A 20,510-nucleotide genomic window follows, 5' to 3' on the forward strand; every position below is an offset into this window, starting at 1 on the left:
GCTCGGAGGGGGGGGGGGGGGGGAGGGGGGGGGGGGGGGGGGGGGGGGGGGGGGGGCGCGTGGCGGGAGGCTTTTTTGCCTGGGGCGGCAAAAAAGCCAGAGCCAGCCCTGGCCACAGGGCTCAGCACACTAGAGTTGTGCTGGTTGAATTGTGTGCACTGTAGCCCAGCAGGGCCGCTGAGCATTGCTGAACGGTGCATGGCTTCCAGGCATGCCCAGAAGTGACTTTATGATAACAAAGGAGTCTCTGGTGTGTGAATCAGCTGAGAGGGACAGGCAGGGGAGCTGGCTAGTGCTTTTGGTACATGAAGTGACACTCCCCTAGTCACAAGACCTAAGCACACTTACGAAGACTGTGGCTATGGCTACAGTAGAGAGATGACAGCGACGAAGCTGCCAGCTCTCTAATGTAGCCACTATAAGCCAACAGGAGAGAGCTCTCCCATCAGCTTAACTACTCCAGCCCCCGCGAGCGGCGGTTCTGAGGGCTGTCAAGCTCCTGTGTTGGCAGGAGAAGCATAGGCACGGGAACTAAGGGTACGGGGGGTGCTGCAGCAGGTTTTAGGCAGGGTCCCAACCCCACCCCTGGGGCTGTGCTCCTGGCCCCGCACGTGGGGTCCCGTCTGCCACCCCATGCCTGGGGCTCCGTTCCCAGCCCTGCACACAGGCCCCGTGCCCAGGGCTCTGCTCCCAACCGCACATGCAGGGTCCCGGCTGCTGGGCCCGCGCCCTACCCCAGCCTTGGCTCTCTTACCCCTGTCTGGGTCCCCTCCTCCAGTAGACAAGGCCTTGCTCCCGGCCCCAGCTGCGGGGGGGAAGGGGCATGGACAGGGGTAAGGAGGCTGGCTTTCAGCATCCCCGCTAGTAAAAGTGTTCCATCACCACTGTGGAGACGCTCTCCCACCGACATAGTGCAGTCCACATCAGCACTTACGTCGCTCAGGGGGTGGTTTATTCACATCCCTGAGCGACATAGATTATGTCGACATAAACCCTAGTGTAGACACAGCCTGTGACAGGTTAGCTGGCAGGATCCTATAGCAGAGGCTGCACCAGGCAGCATTGGCTCTCCCTGGCTCTGCACAGGCTAAGGCTGGACGTGGTTTAAAGGAAGCAGTGCTGTGCTTTAAGAATGATGCTAGTGAGTACCGTGCTGCGCGTTTTATTTTGCATGTTTATAGGGCTGTGATCTGATGGCACATGGAACTCACCGGTCCTTGCGTTCATGGTGGCTGGGACGCTCTGCTTGCTATCCATGATGGCTGATATCCCAATTCCATATTCAGTTCCTGGCACCAGATCTGCCAGCAGATACAAAGAAAGACAGGTTATGCTTATGTGTGTGTGCATGAGTGTGTGTGTTTTACCAACCACATGATTGTATTTCCTTTGCTTTGCCTCACCCCTTGGCATTCTCTCTTCACTATCAACCTTGTCATGGTAACTCCACGTTCTCCTGTTGCTGTCTAAGTGCTTATAAAGGGCACAGTATTTATGGTATCTAGGTGCTAAGGTTGCTGCTGAAAAATTTCCAACAAAACTATTTGGCAGTGCTGAATTATTTTCTGGGGTATCAAGTGCCATTCCGAGATGTCTCTAAAGTGAAGCAACTTAGGGAAATCTTAGGAGAAATTGAACAGGACCTCAGAAAACAACTTCATATTGTGAGAGTTCATGTGTCCGAGGAAGCTATTGGCCATGCATAAAGATTTCTGATGGCCCTCCAAAGGCCAGGGAAGTGGAATCATGCTACATATTCTTGATCGCCATCTACTGGCACCTTATCTATTAGCTATTTATATATGTACCTATAGAGACCACCCTGTAGCATCTATCACCACAACATTTTATTTTGCTTTGCTACTGTTAGAGATGTCCCAGTTTCTCCAAGACTGCTCGGTTACTCTATGACAAGGATAGACCTCTAGCTTAGACCGTAGCATGCTGTCACAGTTGACTGATCAGTGCAAAATCTGGAGTTGTACCTATCTGTAAAATTGGGAGAGTAACACTTTTATACCTCGCAAGAGTGTTGTGAGCATGATTTAGGGCTTGCAGCTAGCTGGGGTGTAAATCTTCCCAGCCCTAGCCTGCCGCGCACTGTGTCCGATGCACACTAACAGTTCCTTAGTGCAGTGGTCTCCAAACTTTTTTGATCGCGCACCCCTATCAGTAAAAAATTTTTGAGCACGCACCCCCTGCCGCGCCGGCTCTATAATTTTTGCCAAAGCAAGAAAAAAAAGCCGCAGGGACTCCTGCCCGAACTGACGAAGCAAAAAAATAAAAAAAAAAAAAAGCGCTTCTCCTGCTGTGCACCCCCAAGGATCCTCTTGCGCACCCCACTTTGGAGACCACTGCCTTAGTGCACTCTGATCTACTCCTGTTTCAAAGCGGGGTACATCAAAACATGCTAGGGTACTGTTAGTGTGTGGCAGTAGGGTCCACGTGGCCAGTAAGTACAGGGTAGATTCATGCCCCAGCTTGCCATGGACTAAATGTTTGTGTAGACCAGCACTGAGTTAATATTTTAGACCCTGCTTTGAAAATGGAGAGCACTACAGAACCGCTAAGTAATATTCTTAGAGGTCAACAAATGTCCATGTAAGTTGTGTCTTGATTTGGGCTGGAGCGGTTGGCTCTTTTGGGAGCACTGCATACATTGTTGGCTGGGGAAATTGGATTATTCTAACAAAGACAAGGCAATGTTTTAAAAGCAACTATTGAGACCTGCTGTAGTTGCTTGTAAAAAGACAGAAATTCAGAGTGAGAGACTCAGCCAGAGAGAGATGGAAATGATAAGCTAGCGTTATTTGTTACCAGAATGATTTGACATCCAACATTGTCATCTGCGTTTCTTATTTTTGCGGTGTAGATGAAATGGTCAATAATTAATAAAGGAACAGTCTTTTGCTCTGAGAACTGAAACAAGCAGGTCCTAGACTGCGGTAGGCACAACCTGTGATTTCTGACTCAGGAGATTGAAATCTAGCTAATTTCCTGGGCACCGATCGCAGATCACTATTTTATCTAGGTGGAATATCTCATGGGTTTGTCTGTCACTTCCTTTTGGTTTCTGATGGGTTTATTTCTCTCCTGCCTGGCCATTATTGATCTTTCCCATCAAGTTAGATAAAGCTGTAAAAAAACAGCAGCCAAGCAAAACTCATTTCCACAGAAGTAGCATTGCCAAAATGGGACACAGCAGCATGCGGGAGCCCCTATCTGGGGACAATCTCTGACCCCTCCCTGCCTTCTGTGGACTAAGAGGCAGGGAACATAGGTTGTATTCACTGCCACTGAACTGCTAGGTGGCCTTCAAGTCACATCATCTCTTTGGGCCTCTGTTCTCCCTGCCACCCTTTGCCTATCTTGTCTATTTAGGTTGTACTCTCTTGTCTCTCTCATGATGCATTTGTGCAGCACTGAGCACAACGGAGCCCTGATCTCAGCGGGGGATTGTAAATGCTACTTTCATTCAAGTAATAACGATCATTTAGGCACCAAAGTAAGTGTCATAATTGGGGCTGCTGGGTGCTGAGCCCTGTTGAAAATCTGGCCCCAATTGTGGGTGCTGAGCACTAGGAAATATGTCTCAAAGCTGCTTGGAAAATCTGGCCCATAGTGCTTGCAGGGATCTGTTCCATTGCTACTTCTCCATCTGCTTCCACCTTGATCAGGAAAGAGAGCATGGTCTGGCCACTGTTAAGGCCTAGGGCAGTAGGGAGGTCAGGGCTGGTGGTGTGGCATTCTCTCAGGTTCTCAATAAGTGCCCAGAGTCCTCGTGGTGACACGTGTAATCAGATTACAAAGGACTTCATTCTTTTCTTTGGCCAGTGGCACAAGGACAGTGAAGCTGAGCTGCTAATCCTTCACCAGCTCCAATTAGGCACTGCGTAATTAGTGAGGGGTGAATGGGGCATGTGGCCACTCCAGAGGTCCCATTCTGTGCATATTCCCTCTCGGCACAATTATGAACAGGGGAACTCAATCCTTACCTACTCTTTTAACAGCTGTCAAAACGTTCCTCAACTCCCCACCCCACCCCAACCCCACATCCCCCACTGTGATAAGAGCACCAATCCCTGTGTGAGCTATACATAATGGCAGTCTCCTGACTTCCCACCCAGCCCTTGGAGTGCTGAGCCCATGACTCCTACCCACCCTCTTTGCCCCCATCCGTGTGTACAGAAAAAGGAGACTCACAGGGCTACGTAAATGACAAGGCCAGTGCTGCAAAAGGATCAGAGGTTTGGGTAAGTACCACACCTGAATTCAGATACTGCCCGCACCATACTCACCAAACCACTTGGGTTTGCAAAACTGGCCTGGCAATCTGTCCATCTTGTGAGATTTCCAGTACTTCCTGCTACTTCCTGCTGGAAATACTAGGAGATGGCCTTTTCCTGTCCAGGTATGCTCCAGGAAGTGCAGATGCACATTAAAGTTTTTTTTTTTAAAGTGAAATAATAAACAGAAACTTCTGCCACTCCCAGGGTTCTGAATGTCAAGGGCTGCTAGGAGCTCCGAAGAGGCTTCGGAGAGCCAGCACCCCATAAACCATGCTGAAACTTTAAGGGTTGCAGGGTCCCTACCACCAGGCTGTATCTGTGCAAGAAGACAAGCAGTGGAGGTAGCCAGTTTCAAGCCAAGAGAGACAGACAAAACAAACACTAAAAATAAAATCCCCCATTAGGGCGGAACGTCCTTGCCAATGGAATTAAGGGAAACACTTTTCATGCTTCTGTGTAGCACAGAGATGCAGCACAGACCAGCTACTGAATCTGTGCAGCACCTGAGTGCTGCTTTCCCAAGCAGTTAAACAGAGATGAGTAATATCTTCTCCCCTGGCTCCTTCCTTCCTTTTGTACTCAGGATAGGAATCCTCCAAGGCCCATGTGTGGTTGTGTATGAGGATGAGTGATGGACAGCAGTTCCATGCCAATCTCCGCACTAGAGCTGGCCAAAAACCAGGGAGGAAGTTGGCCAAAGATTAAGAATAACCATCAAGGTTATTTTTGTTTTGGCAGTTTTCAAAAGAAACAGTATTTTCAGTTATTGCACTTTTTTTTGCAAAAATGTTGAGGTTTGGAATTTTGAATTTGCTCTTCCATCTCCCCTGTTTCCATTTTGGCCACTGCAAAGGGGAAGGAAGAGAGACTGAAGCAAGGAAGGGAGAGGCTAAAGGATCAGTGGAGAAGGACCAAATAAAAACGACAATGTGTGTTTTTCGATTTCATGGGGGGAAAGACCCTGGAAAATTAAAATTAAAAAATTCCCCACAACAATATCTGATTTTGAAAAAAAGACTAGTGTCCACCTAAACTGTTTAATTCCAGTACCTACTCTGCTCATTTTCCAGGGTCACAAAAGTGATCTTCAGTCCTTTCTACTCCACAGCTCTCTCTGGGCCAGATGCTTGGCTGATATAAAGAGAGTCCAATGGAGTTACACCAGTTTACATCAGCTGAGGATCTTGTCTTAAGCGTCTATTAATTTTCATTGCTGCAGCTCATAAAGCTATAGGAGAGGGAGCTGGAGTATGTTCTGGATCATGTATCATCAACAGAATGGTTAACTAAGTTCTGTTTGCAGAACCTCAATTACTGTGAGGCAATGCTAGAAAGGAAGGACACAGCTTGACTTTCAGATCCCAGGCTTGGGTTACAGGGATAGCACCTAAGAAGCCCTACTTTCACCTTCAAATGGAGCAAAGCTGGCAGGCACCCTCATGAGACAATTATATGGGGCCTACTGTGAGAAAGACCTAATTTTCCACGTGTGTTGTAGGAAATGGGCATGAGCTAGTTCACTAAACCGGCCACTTGGTGGCAATGCCATTCCACACACCAGGTTCTCCCCTAGCCCAACAAAAACAGCTGGACTGTGAAATCATTGGGCACCTTGGCACACATGGCACTGGTATATCAGTATCCAGATGTGGGGATGAGCAGTAGCTAAGACTTAGGCCAAAGGCAAAGATCATTAGATTAGGAGATATCCTGGGTCACTGGGCTGGCTTTAAGTGTGGGCTGACCAAGAGGCTGCGTTTAAGGGGGCACCGTGATGCTGGCTGGAATTCAGCTGCAGGAAGAAACCATCTGGCCAGAAGACCCCATGTGCTGTGATTCCCTCCCAAAATTATGTGCTGCCAGAAGAGGCTGAATGGCCAGCAGACAGGTCCCCTACTCTATCCAGGGGGAAGAAAATGGAAACCAACAGGCTGCAGGAAAAGAGAGACAGGAGGGGAACTTGGGAAGGGAAAGAGATGGAGGGCTAGGGGGAGAGCCTGAAATATTCTTTAGCCAGGTGTCAGCCCACCTAGGGCTGATTCCACTGGGGAATTTGGTTCCCTCCGTGTGAACATACCATTCTTTCTTCACTGCAGCACCCAGCAATGTACTGGATAAACTCAGAAGCACAGCTCTTTCCAGAGAGTAATGAAGATAACTCCCTTTTCCAGGCAACCGATGGCAACACTACAGCCCATCCAAATAGCTGCATCACTGCTTTCCCTCCAGAGGCCATCCTACTGCCCACTGCTCGTGGTGTGCTGAATCCTGGCTAGAGCTGCAGCAGTAGTGGGTGTAGGTATCCCAAGGGCTGGGCAGGCTGATGGGGTAGCTGAAGGCAAATGCTGTTACTACCATCATAAAACCTGACCCAGTTCTCTCCCTCTGGATCCCCCACAAAACAAGGAAGAGTTGCACGTTGACAGGGCCAGCAGAACGTTCCTTGAAACTTGGTTCTCTCCTGCTCTGAGTGCCTGGAGGCATGAATGAAAGGCCACCTACGTAGAGCTCTTTGCGGCAGCAGAACTTCTTCTCATCAAGCTCTCCACCATCTGCTCCTCACTGCACTCTGACTCCAATCCAGTTAGACTCCCTCGGGGGCATGAGAGAAGCAATGTTAGCCTTGGCCGTTATTTGGCTGGGAGCTCTCTAGGGTAACCTCCGATGCTGAGGAAGTGGAGTTAGATATTCAGCAGAAGCCATGCATCCCCTGGAGTCAGCAGTGGTGCAGTGCTCAGTCATGGTGTTAGGAGTTCTGTGCTGGTGCACGTACTAGCGTTTGGGTGGCATGTAATCCCCAGCTGTGATCTTATAGATGTTATGGCACTCATTGCAAAAGTAGGAACATTAGCTCTGGAGACCTGCTCAGCTTCCAGTTTGGCTAATTACCTTCCGCTGACCTAAATTCTTCCCACAGTTTAAGTGGATACTGCTAGTCGTCTTCCCTTCCCTTCCCTCCCCCAGCGGGGGTGCAGAGTGGCTGTGCTGTTAAAGAGCTGCCAGACTTCAGTGATGGGCAAAGTGACCCCTCTCTGTCAATTGCAGTGATTTCTGTTATAACAGAGCAGTGTTTTACTGTGCTATAATTACACTGTATTTGTTTTCCTTATATGGTGCCCTGAGGTTTTCCATGAGAGTTGGAATATGATGATGATAATGATGGAAGAAAGACTCTATATAAAAATGAGTCACTTACACTGAGTCAGCTTCCAACTCTCTGGAGTTGAGACATGTGAAGGAAGAGTAATGGGAAAGAATCATTACAGAGAATGCTAAAGGACAGTGCTCCCTTGGGACACAAGGTGGGTCGGGTAATAGCTTTGATTGGACCAGCTGCTGTTGGTGAGAGAGACAAACTTTCGAGCTTGCACAGAGCTCTAAGTTTCCCAGACCTGAAGAAACGTTCTATGTAAGCTCAGAGGCTTGTCTCTTTCACCAACAGAAGTTGGTCCAATCAAAGAAGGACCTCACCCTCCTTCTCTCTTGACTATCCTGGGACCGACATGGCTACAATACCGGAGCGATCTAGGAACACATTCTTAACATGATCCAGAGTGAAATCTCTTAGCACTGTATAGGAGATTGGTAATGGTGGAAACACCATTGCAATATGAGGATAATTCTGGCCTCTGCATTGTGGAAAGGAGATCATCAATATGGGGGACACGCTAACCAGGGCCTTTCAAAGATCTGGATGCCTTCTTTGGAGAGGCTAGAGAGAGACCTGATCCAAGACCCCGAATCTGAACCCCTTTGGGTTTGAAGGAAGATTTGAGTACAGATCCAGTTGTTTCAGCTCTGGGCCATCTCAGTTAGAGACACTAGGTTGGGATTCATGGAAGGAAACATGTTTCTGAGGGGAACAGAAAGCCTAGCTGTTATGAAACTTCTGGTGCTGATATTAACGGCAAGAACAAAGGGTGCCAGCTAAACCTGGGGAGACGTCATACCCTGCAGAATTCCAGGTGGAATTTATTTACATGGAGCAATTAGAGGGAGACTCTAAGGTACTCAGACCCTTTACTCTCTATATAACCCTTTCAGTCAAATCTATCCGTCACCAACATTGTCCTCAGTATGGGTCTGATCCAAAGCCCAGAAAGGCTCCCATTGATTCCAACAGGCTATGAATCAGGCCCCAACTCCATGTAGAATTTGGGGCCTAAATGACCTTGGCAGCATCCCTTTAGTATAAGGAGTAGACTCAACAACATGGAAATTTACAAAGGAATTGGACAAATGAAATAGCCCTGGGGTGAGATCCTGGTTCCACCCAAGTCGATGGGAGTTTTGCAATCTCCTCAGTTGCTGAGGTAATGGACTTTTGGTGCTTGCCTCTCTTCACTGTCCATAATTCCCTGTCTCGGAATCATAGACAGAAAATAGATTCTTCATCCAGACTCACCCTCTAGTGCCAGCTTTTGCCTTATGATTTTTATCATTATAAATATTTGCATTGTGGGAACACCTCGACGCTCCAGCTGAGATCAGAGGCTCACTGTGCTAGGTGCTGCACAGACACATTGACAAGCCATTCCCTGCCTCAAAGAGCGAACAATCCAAACCGACAAGACAGACCAAAGGGTGGGGGGAGGAAGTGTTGTTATTCCCTACAATAGACTGATCTAAGATTTTGTCTAGTCTAGTTTTCAGTGTCTCAGGCTCTCCAGAGAGGCCATTTGACACCACCAGCCTGTTCTCTTTAAGCCTGTCGCAGTTCTTCAGCATGTCTCTCAAGCCTTCCTTCTCCACAAATGCATGCCCAGGAAACCCCTTTATTGTGTTTGCTTTAATTGGCTTTACTTGGCAACAGCTCTCAGTGAAATATTTCAGTAACAGATTCTGCTCTTAATTACATAGAGCTAAATCCAGACTGACTTCATGGGGTGGATGATATTCATATCAAGGAAGTAACAACAGATTTACACCAGTGTAATTGACAGCAGAATTAGGCCCATTTGCAGTACTTACCTTTCACTGCTTGTCTGCAAACGTCTCTGAAGAAAGCTGGCAGGTAAGTTAAATTAACATGGTTTCATGAGTCTGTGAAGTCTCCCTCTAATCAAATTCTGCTTCTCAAGGCAGTTGCCCTCATGAAATGCAGCAAAAATGACATCTAATATTGAATTTTGCACACACCCCATTGTCACACTCACTGCTCTAATTGCTTTCCGGTCCTGCAGTCTTTTTTGTGATTAATTTTGTTGTGTTTGCAACTTTCCAACCGAGCAGAGTATGACCTGGGCTTTCCCAAAAAATCACTCAGTTTGCCCAGAACCAGATGCCACAGACACATGGGGGTTCCAGCTAGACAAGTGCCAGACCACCGGGCTATCCACTAGATAGATGTCAGAGATGCAGGAGGATACCACGGATACTGCATGATCTTGTGTGCGGGGCAAGACCTGGCAGAGGTGTGGCTTCACTGCTATTTTTAGCCACGCTTGCTAGATCAAAGCTAGTTCGGGTATGTCTACAGGTGCTGCAAAACACTTATGACTGCTGTGCAGACATACCCTAAGTCTCACCAGTGTCAATCAGGAAACTCCACTGAAGTCAGTGATGGGCGAATCAGGCCCAATTTGTCTCAAGAGCATCTCAGTACATAGGGAGTGGGATGGAAGAAGCTGTATGTTGCATGGGCTTGGTCTCCCTCCCTGGTCTCCTGAATGGGGCCCAGTGCATGGAGAAAAACAGGCTGCCCAGCATCCATGTAGCTGCTAACAAAGGCCCTAACAGAGGGATTTACCTGTGAGGGTGGCCCGGGTTGTCAGGCCAGCATTCCGCGGCACCAGCACCTCGTGGTACTGCTCGCCTGCTAGCGTGCTATACACCACCCTGTAGTTCTGCACCTCCGCCTCACTGTTGTCCCACTCCAGTTCCAGGCTGGCCAATGTTCGCAAGCCCACCCGGAGGTTCTTGGGTGCATCGATCTCTATACAAGATAAGAAAACAAATGCAGTTCCATCTGCCAGGATTGCCCCCATCTGCAGCTGAGGAAATGCTTTCATGTGTTGGCAAGGAATCCAAGCTGTGTTATTGTGAGACCATGGTATTCTACCACCCCAGACACTAACCGTGATCTAACCTGCAGGGAGTTGCACTTGCTGAGCTGTCTGGATATCAAGGTAGTTATATGATCCCTGTCTCTGTGGTAGCTCAGCCCCCTACATTAATTCTTAGATTTTAAGGTCAGAGGGCTCTATTGTGATCATCTAGTCTGGCCTCCTGCATAACACAGGCCAGTGAATGGAGATGGACAGTAGAGCATCTCTTTTGTAAAAAGACACCCAATTTTGATTGAAAGAGTTCAGGTGATGGAGAATGCACCACATCCCTCAATAAATTGTTCCAATGATGAATTACCCTCGCTGTTTTTTTTTTTAAAAAAGCATGTTGAAATTGAATCCACCCAATACCTCAACGAGGTAAGGAATTATTATTATTATTCCCATTTTACAGATGGGGAAACTGAGGCACGGTAAGGCAAAAAGTCTATGGCAGAGCCAAAATTTGAACCTAGGACTCCTCCTGAGTGCCTTAACCACAAGCTCTTATGGCTCATCACAGACTCATAGGCAGGTAAATCCTGCCTTGATAGCAAGCCTTGTTGTTTAACACTGCTACATATTACTGTACATATTGTACCAAATTCTGCCCTCATTTACATTCATGCAACCCTACTTTGATCAACAGGATTGCACAGGTATATCTGAGCGCAGGATTCGGCCATTTTATATCCAGGGTATAACTACTTTTCGGTTCACAGGTAAAATTATACTCGGTAGATCCCATCTAACTGTATATTTTTGTTCATTTGTTTTTGGAGGGACTTTTTGATCATAACAACTCATAGCGATAATATAAGGAAAGGCGAATTCAGCAAATTGATAGCACTGTACATCTCATTCTAAATATATACAGTAGAGACACTACAGTTACTGTCCTAGAAGCACTGGTATCCACTGAGAATATATATGACAGGTAATTTATAAACCATAAAATAGCACTGAAAGATGCTCTCTAGCTTCTCCTTTATGGCACGGTAAATTAAACCTGTTAGCCATCCATAGGCTTAGCATTAATTAAAGGTTTACCGACCGGTTAGAGTATTCATATAAAGTATCAAAATAAGATAACCAAATTTTTAACTGTGTCACTTTCAGTTGCTTGACGGCAGATTGTCTCAGGTGGCACCCCTCTCCCCCATCTCCTCTCTCTCAATTTGAATAGCTATAGATGGGGCAATTTTTTTCAAAAAATGGGTACCTAAAATTAGGCTCCTAACTCCTCCTCCTTTAGGCATCTAAAGAAGTGCCCTTATTTTCTAAAGTACTTAGCTTCCAGTAGCTTAGTGCTTTTGAAAAATCAGGCGACTTATTTAGGTTCTTAAATATGGATTTAGGAGTCTAATTTCCATTTTTGCATATCTTGGTTATGGGCTCAAACTAATCTGAAGACCTGAATTTCTTTGAACTTGCAGGGGCTGGTTAATAACCCAAACCCATGCCCTTGTGATGTGCTTACATACTATGGGGATGTGGGTTGTACTAAAACATAGGTCTGAACTTTGGGAAAATGGAGCTCTGGATCCAGCCGCACAACATACACTCATGGAAATTAATTCCTGTACCTTGTTGCATCTTGCAGCAAATCAATATCTCTGGGTTACAAAGCATTACCTTAATGCAATACTTACTGGGCAAAAATCAGCATAGCTCCATTGACTTCAATAGAACTACACCGATTTATACCAGCTGAGAATCTAAACCATTGTATTACACTGCAGACCTAGGATTTTTTTTCTCCTGCCAAATACATATTGCAAATAGGACAGGCAAACAGATTCTGTAGATAGAAACCGAGACAAGTACATACTGTAAAATTCTGATAGATGAGTATATACTGTAGAGGGAAACATACAGAGATACCATACAGATCTGTCAGAGTAGAAAAATCCTTCACCCAAGAAGTATTTACTCTGATGCTATGCAGGATCAGAGATTATGCAGTGAGTCAGAGATTCACTGTACAGTCGGCTTATATCGAAGGCTGTCATAAGACAGGTCTCCTGGAGCTCAGTGGTGTTGGTTCAGCAGTGCGCATACAGGCAGCAGATGGCAGTGGAGGAGTGAGACGTTGTGTCTGGTCACTGCTCTAGTAAGAGGAGAAGACACTGGGCGTGACCCTGAAGGAAAGAGGCTCTACTCCCGTTACGAGTAGAGGAAGTGCATTTAGTATGGCAGCGTCTGTCTGGCAGTCCATTGTGTTAAAGCCAGTTGCCTACCCAGGCTATCAGTCCATGAACTGGCCAGCTAGCTGGGTGTGTCTGTGTCTGTCAGTCAGTGCGTTGGCCTGTTTGTGGGGGCAGTCAGGCAGAAGGCCCTGATAGGTCTGTCAGAAAGGGAATCAATCTATTTGTGAGGGGAGCTGAGTCTCAGCCTGTGCGTCACTGATTCAAGTCAATCTGTTCGTCCGTCATCCAGTGAGTCAACCTGTTTGTTATGCGGGTCTCTTGATGGCTGGCTGTGTACTGGACTAGACTCTAGCTAGCCTTTTAAATGGCACTGACGTACCTGTTGTGAAGGTAGTGACAGCAGGGTCACTCTCGTTGGTCCCTCGGACCCCAGAGATAGAGACTTCGTACTGCGAGCCGGGCCTCAGGGCCTGCATCGAGTACTGGCTCAGGGGAGGCTGCAGTCGGAACGTGGTCTTCCCCCCTTCCCCATTCACCAGGCCATACTTCAGCAGGATGTAGTCTACTTTAGCTCGGGGCGGGGTCCACTCCACGAAGGCCACCGTGTCTGAGACGTCTCGCACCAGGATTTGGGTTGGCCCATCAATTACTGGACACCAAAGAAGCATGTTAGTTCAGGGAGTTAAACACAGACAGAAAACATGTCAATTGCATGGCATCCGGCCCTGGGGAAAGAGAGGGCTCAGTCTTGCTACATCTGATATTTGAAGTGGCCCATCACCACTTTCAACTTAGTATCCAGGCAATGGTAGGAGGAAAAGAACTAATGTGAGTTGTGACCCAAGATCCCAGCTCAGGGTCCGTGGATTAGAGATAGGCCTCCAGGCTATGCCATGCTGGCTAGATGAGTTGTTTGTGGCTGCCAAGCAATAGGATGTAGGGGAAGGGGTCTGTTAAAGGGTGGATAGATCTGAATAGATTCTTGGGTTTGGTTCAGGTTTAGAGTGTTCATGGGAACCTTCTTCCGATATGCCAAGACTCATATGGAGTGGGACTAAACCAAGAAGAGTAAGCCATACAGCATAGATTCCAAGGCCAGAAGGGACCATTGTGATCATTTAATCTGGCCTCCTGTATAGCAGAGGCCAGAGAACTTCCCTGAATCAATTCCTGTTTGAACTAAAGCAGATCTTTTAGAAAAAGATTTAAAAATATATCTTGATTTAAAAATTCCCACAGATGGAGAACCCACCACAACTCTCAGTAAGTTGTTCCAAATGTTAATTGTCCTCACTGTTAAAAAATTGTGCCTCATTTCTAGTCTGAATTTGTTTAGCTTCAACATCTAGCCATTCTATCTTGTCATACCTTTTTTTGCTAGGCTGAAGAGTTCTGTTCCCCATGTCAGTTATTATAGACTGATCAAGTCACCCCTTAACTTTCTCTTTGTTAAACTAAACAGATTCAACTCCTGTGCAGTCTTTCACTATAAGGCATGTTTTCCAAACCTCTAATCATTCTCATGGCTCTTCTCTGAACCTTCTCCAATTTATCAGCATCCTTCTTGAATTGCGGACTCAAGAACTGGACAGTGTTCCAACAGTGGTCACACCAGTGCCAAATACAGAGAAAATATCATCTCCCTACTCCTACTCAATATTCCCCTGTTTCTACATCCAAGGATCATATTAGCCCCTTTGGCCAACAGTGTTGCATGGGAAGCTCATGTTCATCTGATTATCCACCATTAACACCAAGTTCTTTTCAGAGTTGCTTCTTTCCAGGATAGAGTCCCCCATTCTGTAAGTAAAGCCTGCATTATTTATTCCCAGATGTATGATCTTACTTTTGGTCATATTAAAATGCATATTCTTTGAGATCCAGATTGTGCTGTATCAATGACATCTTCTCTTCATTATTTACTGCTTCCCCTATCTTTGTGTCATCTGTAACCTTTACCAGTGATGACTTTATGTTTTCTTCCAGGTCTTTGATAAAAATGTTAAATAGCCTAGGGCCAAGAACTGATCCCTGCAGGACCCTCCTAGAAACATCCAGGCTTAATGATAATTCCCCATTTACAATTACATTTTGACACCTGTCTGCCAATTTTTAATAATCCGTAGATTTCCAGTGTGCTGAAAATATGAGAAGAGTTGAGAAAACAACTAGCACTTTCAAGAGACTTTTCAAAACTCGACATTAGTTACAATATCCCAGAGGTTCTACCCATCCTTTACAAAGAGAGAGGAGTTGTAGACAGATCTCTAGAGCTTGGAGAGAGAAGGAATACCTCCTGGGATTTCCATTGCTCCCTGTTTGATCAGGAAATCCCACAAGGTTGTGTTGACATTTCTACTTCCTCTCTTAGGCTTGGTCTACACTCCCCCCCCCAATTCGAACTAAGGTACGCAACTTCAGCTACGTGAATAACGTAGCTGAAGTCGAAGTACCTTAGTTCGAACTTACCTTGGTCCACACGCGGCAGGCAGGCTCCCCCGTCGACTCCGCGGTACTCCTCTCGCCGAGCTGGAGTACCGCAGTCGACGGCAAGCACTTCCGGGTTCGACTTATCGCGTCCAGACTAGACGCGATAAGTCGAACCCAGAACTTCGATTTCCAGCCGTCGAACTAGCTGGTAAGTGTAGCCAAGGCCTTAGAAGAAATCCAGAAGTGCAGGGACCACATGGAAATAAAAAATAATCTAAAGAAAAAAGTTACCCGGTGAAAAGTTTGGGTTCAAATTCTGGATTGATGCTGTTTGATTCTAACTGCTTTGCCTGTCTGTAGGTATTGTAATGACAGGAGCCAAGCATCTGTGTATTGTTCATGTACTGTAGCAACATTAACATGCAGTGCCTGCTGCGCAGCCAATTCTGAGACTTATTTTCTACCTGGGGATCTGAGATCTATAATCCAGGTTCATATTGTATGGAGGCTTGTTTGTTTGTTAGTTTTACTAGTGACAGCCTAAATTGTATTCTGTAACTAGTACTAAATGTGCTGGCCTTGTAAGCCAGGGTTTAGTTAGTGCAAAACAAAAATGTTTTGTTTTAAGTGCATTTTGTATGTTGGACAGGTTTCATTGGATAATAAACATATACTGAATATCTAGATCTTCAGAGGGGGCTGAGGTGTTGGGTTGATCTAAGAGGTTTCTACACACACAGTTATTCCAAAATAGCTCTTCCTGATTAACTGCAGATGTGGATGCTCTTATTCGAGAACAGGGAATCTTATTCCAAATTAGTTTAGTGGATTAAGGCTGGGTCTACACTACCCGCCTGAATCGGCGGGTAGAAATCGACCTCTCGGGGATCGATTTATCGCATCCCGTCGGGACGCGACAATCAATCCCCGAATCAACGCTCTTACTCCACCAGGGGAGGTGGGAGTAAGCGCCGTCGACAGAAAGCCGCAGAAGTCGATTTTGCCGCCGTCCTCACAGCGGGGTAAGTCGGCTGCGATACGTCGAATTCAGCTACGCTATTCACGTAGCTGAATTTGCGTATCTTAAATCGACTCCCCCCTGTAGTGTAGATGTACCCTTAGATTGTAGGTGTTATATTAATGGGGCAATGCCTCCAAGTCCTGCACGGTTGTCTGCTTAGGTGGATAGACTAATTAGTGGCTAAAAAAATCAAGAGTTCAGCCATGGAAACTGCTGTTGCTACTGCAGAAAATGTGGAGCTTGCGTTTTTGGCTTGGATTTTCAAAGCTGCCTAAGAGGGTTAGGTTCCCAAACCTCAATGAAATTCAATGGGATTTGGGCATCTAGCTCCCTTATGCAACTTTGAAAATACCAGCCTCTGTGTGAACATTTAACATGGGAGTGTTAATGGACTGTAACCTGGTCAGCATCTGTCTCGAATCCGGTGAATTCCTTGTGACCAGAGCTGGGCAAAACTTCAGTGGAGAACGTTTGAACCACATTGGCAAAGGTGTAGAGGTTCCAGCCCCACCCACTGGGGTCTCTCAGAGGTTGGTGCGCCTGGACTGCGCAATGGCTTTGAGTGGAAAATCCTGTTTCTGCTCAAAACAAGACAAGTTTTGGCTATTTCAGATGAGCTTCACTCTGAGATTTTGGGTTCATTGCAACTTAAAACCAAATGGATGGGGTTCCAACCTCCCATGAACCAAAACAGAACAGAAAGGCTCGCATTAGAGAGAGTCAACCAAATCTCCAGATTCAAAAATCTCTGGAGCTTTAGGAGCAGTCATAGCCAGATCCAGGCTCTGTGGCTGACCCCTCTCTGTATAATGGGCCAAGCCAAACCAACCCCCCAGATCTAAACCCCCACATGCTGGGAAAGCTGGGATCCAGCAGCTTGAACCCATCTCTTTGCAGTTGGAGCCTATCAAGAACCACACATTGTTGAGTTCGAGGCGGGGATCATGGGGTGAAATTCTATGGTTTGTGTTTTGCAGGAGGCTCATCTGGCCTGAAGATTTATGAATCTACTAATCTACTTTGCACGATCCCTTATGAACTGAAAGCACTGTGAGTCTGAGGCTGCTCTATGTGTAACAGCTTCACTAGTTAGGGGAATGGAAACATTTAGTCATGACCAGTAGGTGTCTCTATTAAGCCACGTTACACAAGCAGCTGCTAAACACACAAACAAAGCAATAGGAAAGAATTTGTGTTTGTTTGCGGAGATCAAGTAGACTAACATCTGCAGCAAGATGATAGATTCTCTCCTCTAATGTTAGAAAGACCCTCCTGTGCTGACTGTAGAGACCTCTCTGTTATCTTGTGCTTTTTAGGATAACTTTCCTAGGAGCCCTTCAGTCTCCAGCTCCATTAAAGCCCTAATTAGCAACCTCATTAGAACAGGTCTCTTTGTAACCTTCACAGAGCTGTTGATATGTGAGTTTCTGTTTGTAAATGGTGTGGCCGGAGGGAGCTATCTGACTGGCTCGCAAGGATTCAGAGTGAGAACTTAGCTATCTGCTTTGCTCAGTGTTACCTTTGACTCAGCAATGAAAGGGTTAATTAGCTCTCGGAGTACACGCCTGGAGACTCTAATCTCGTCTGTCTGTGGGGGAGACTGGTGGGCTTGTGGCTAGCATAAAAAATTGGTTCCGAAGAGAGCTGAGTCCATCAATGTGAGGCTGGGAATGATGATTATCTGTTCTGTTCATTTCCTCTGGGGCACCTGGCATTGGTCACTGTCGGAAGATGAGATAGTGGGCTAGATGGTCTTTTGGTCTGACCCAGCATGGCCATCCTTATGTTCTTGAGAGCCCTCAGCACCTCCCCGGATTTGGATCTTAACGTGTTATTTGGGTGTGCTGGTGGACTACATTGGTACAAGCACTTTTGGGGAACTGGGAACACTCAGTCTCCATCCTCAGAAATGTGCCTAAGATGAGATCACTAGAGGGGGGGAAACTTACTTTGACAGAACTATAATTGATCTGAGCCTTCACTTAGAACTGAAACTGGTCCTTGTTTGAGCTCAGTTAACGTTTCTCCATGCTTTCCCTGCATGAGCATCAGGCCAGGAGTGGGGGGAATTGTATCTAGCTAGGGGCAGATAGTTATCCCAGTCTGTAAGTTTGTTCCTACATGGGTCCTGGAGCTTTGAGCCCAGGAACTACAGTTCCCAGGATGCACTGGGGAGTATGGGGAGAAAGGAGAAGGAAAGGAAGCATGTGAGCTCTATGCCACAGTGAGGGGAATTAGTTTTCCCTTTGCTGTTATCAAGCTCACTGAGTCTTCCGCAAAGGGGTTTAAGTACAAAAGAAGTGTCAAAATACTGGGAGAAGGGCTGTTCTTGCAGTGCTTCTGCACCCGGTTTGCAGCCCACATGGAATTAGATCATTCAGATAAGCCCCCACATTTCAGGGCATTTGTTTAATCCAAATCATCATTCAGCTTAGAAGTTCATCCATCTTTAGTGTGTCTTTGAGACTGAAATTGTACAGCTCAGTCAGGTGTTATTAGCATAACTGGGCCTGTGCCACAGAATTTGCATTTGTGTCTGACTTTCCCCCAAGTTCAAAGTGGGAGGATTTGGCTCTGATGTTCCAGTCCAGAGCTGTCTCTAATTATTACTTTCCTTGCAGAAATGATGTAGACCGAAGTAATCCCTGGTGTAAGTCAATGGTGTTACTCCATGGGTGAATTTGCCCTCTGAGTTTATCTAGCAGAGAGTAAATCCAGTGTTGCATGTTACCCTTGATAAGGAGGGTGTATTTGGGTAAAATGATCAGAATCCTCACCTGACCCTCCAAGCAAACCCAAACCTGCATCTTTTCAGAGGTTAAAAACATTTCAGTTTTAAGCCAATGGAGCTACACTGATTTACACGAACTGGGGATTTGGCCCATTGTTTGACTGTATTGTCGGTGAAAGGTTCATGAACAAAACCCTGGAGACTGGATTCTTCTTGTTACCCAGGGAACTAGTACAACATGGGCAGCAGAAATGTAAACTACCCCACACCCACCCATCAATGTGCCGCTGCCACGCTCTGGTGGGACCACCTCTAACGGTGAGAGGGGAGTTCAGTCTCCAGGGCCTAATCGTTCCTTGGTTCCTCTGCTGAAACTGCCAATTAATGCCAATTGTGTTGGTGTTTTCTGTGATATGAATGCACATCCCCTGGGATCTGTATTGAGACCAGCACCTCATTTCACTTGGCCCAAATGATCCCCGCTGTCAAGTGATACAAGCCTTCAGCCTCTGCCGAACTGGATTAGATCTGACCTGCTGACCTGGAGGTGAAAGGATAGCTACACTAGACTGGGACCATGCCCCGTTCTGGGTCTGGAAAGATAGAGCATGCCCGAGGGCTAAAGGATGGAGTCACTCACAGGTGGAGATGCTGTCGGAGGTTGGAGGGCTCCTGGCTTGCTCCTTGAGGGCTACCACATTGACGATGTATTCTTCCCCAGGCTTCAGTCCTGTCTGATTGAAAGTGGTGACACTGCTAGGAAGCTGTGCGATGACGCCACCTTCGTTGTTCTAGGGAGATTGAAAAAGAAATCCGCACAGAAAGTTGGGGAGGGGGGAGTCTGAAACTGGTAACGTATTAAAAGGATGCAGTAGTTGGAGAAGATAATGGGGTTAGATGCCAGGTCAACATGGCCTCAAATATAGAGCATCAACAATCACTGGGGATAATGTACCCACCTGGGGAAAACTTACATACTCCCTGCATGTCTGCTTCATAAGTGACGCTTATTCATAGTAGTGACATCTTACGCATTCAATTATTCCCATTGTTTTCAATGGGTCTGCAGATCTGGGGAAGTGCTCATAAATGTGCATAAGGGCTGTACAGTCTGTCCAAAAGGTATTACATGCCTCAGGATGGGTGGACTCTTTTGCCAAGGGTCCCAATGCCCCCTCGCAGCCAGCAGAGTCAGATGCATTTCATGCTGCTCACCCCTCAGTTGTTGCTTCCAGATGGCTGGAGGGCAGACAGCATTTTTCTCAATCCCCATTTTTATCTAGTGTGCGAGTGTGCGCATGTTCAAGCTGGTAGAGCGACTCCACATGAGAACAGGCAGTGAAAAGGGTCCAGGATTCATTCCTCTCTCTTTGCTGGCACTTCTCGGCTGCCAGGAGTCTCTTGTGGTTTATATATAGCTATGAAACTGCAAGCCCTTTGTTTTTGGCACACAATGCTTTTGAAGTATCTCTATTAAGTCTTTATACTCCATGTATTTCCTCTGGAAAACGTAAGTCTTTAAGCAACTGTAAATGTCACCTTTCCTGCCAGTGTTAGCCAAATGAAACTTTTCTTGTCATTGTCTTCACTAATAATATACTAAGCAAATCTTTGCACATAGATTTCCATTCACATTCTTCCTTTTTCTCATGAAACTAGAAATCTTCCACTTTACCCCTAAATTGCCATTTTACCTTTTCTAATATTCTTTTCTTTTTTTTTAACCTCTTTGTGGCTTTGTCATTTTCTCTGAGCTCTATTGTTTTGCAGAGCCGTTCCCACTATTGCTGCAAGTCTCATTGTGTTTTTTCCTTTCACACAGTGCCACCATATATTTGCCAC

At 46.3% G+C, this 20,510-nt stretch overlaps 1 protein-coding gene across 4 annotated transcripts in view; it reads right to left on the bottom strand.

Annotated features, from left to right (window-relative positions):
- Nucleotides 1-20,510, bottom strand: part of TNR (tenascin R) — a 153,023-nt gene that overhangs the window by 25,143 nt on the left and 107,370 nt on the right. For all 4 annotated transcript variants that reach the window (XM_034779399.1, XM_034779398.1, XM_034779397.1 and 1 more), the window contains 4 exons: nt 19,309-19,459; nt 12,866-13,135; nt 10,039-10,224; nt 1,212-1,301 (listed from right to left, as the gene is read on the bottom strand). In XM_034779399.1, the coding sequence (XP_034635290.1) occupies nt 1,212-1,301; nt 10,039-10,224; nt 12,866-13,135; nt 19,309-19,459 (697 nt within the window). The remainder of the gene's footprint in view (nt 1-1,211; nt 1,302-10,038; nt 10,225-12,865; nt 13,136-19,308; nt 19,460-20,510) is intronic.

The sequence above is a fragment of the Trachemys scripta genome, chromosome 8 (genome assembly GCF_013100865.1).
Source record: "Trachemys scripta elegans isolate TJP31775 chromosome 8, CAS_Tse_1.0, whole genome shotgun sequence".
Classification (NCBI taxonomy): Eukaryota; Metazoa; Chordata; order Testudines; family Emydidae; genus Trachemys; species Trachemys scripta.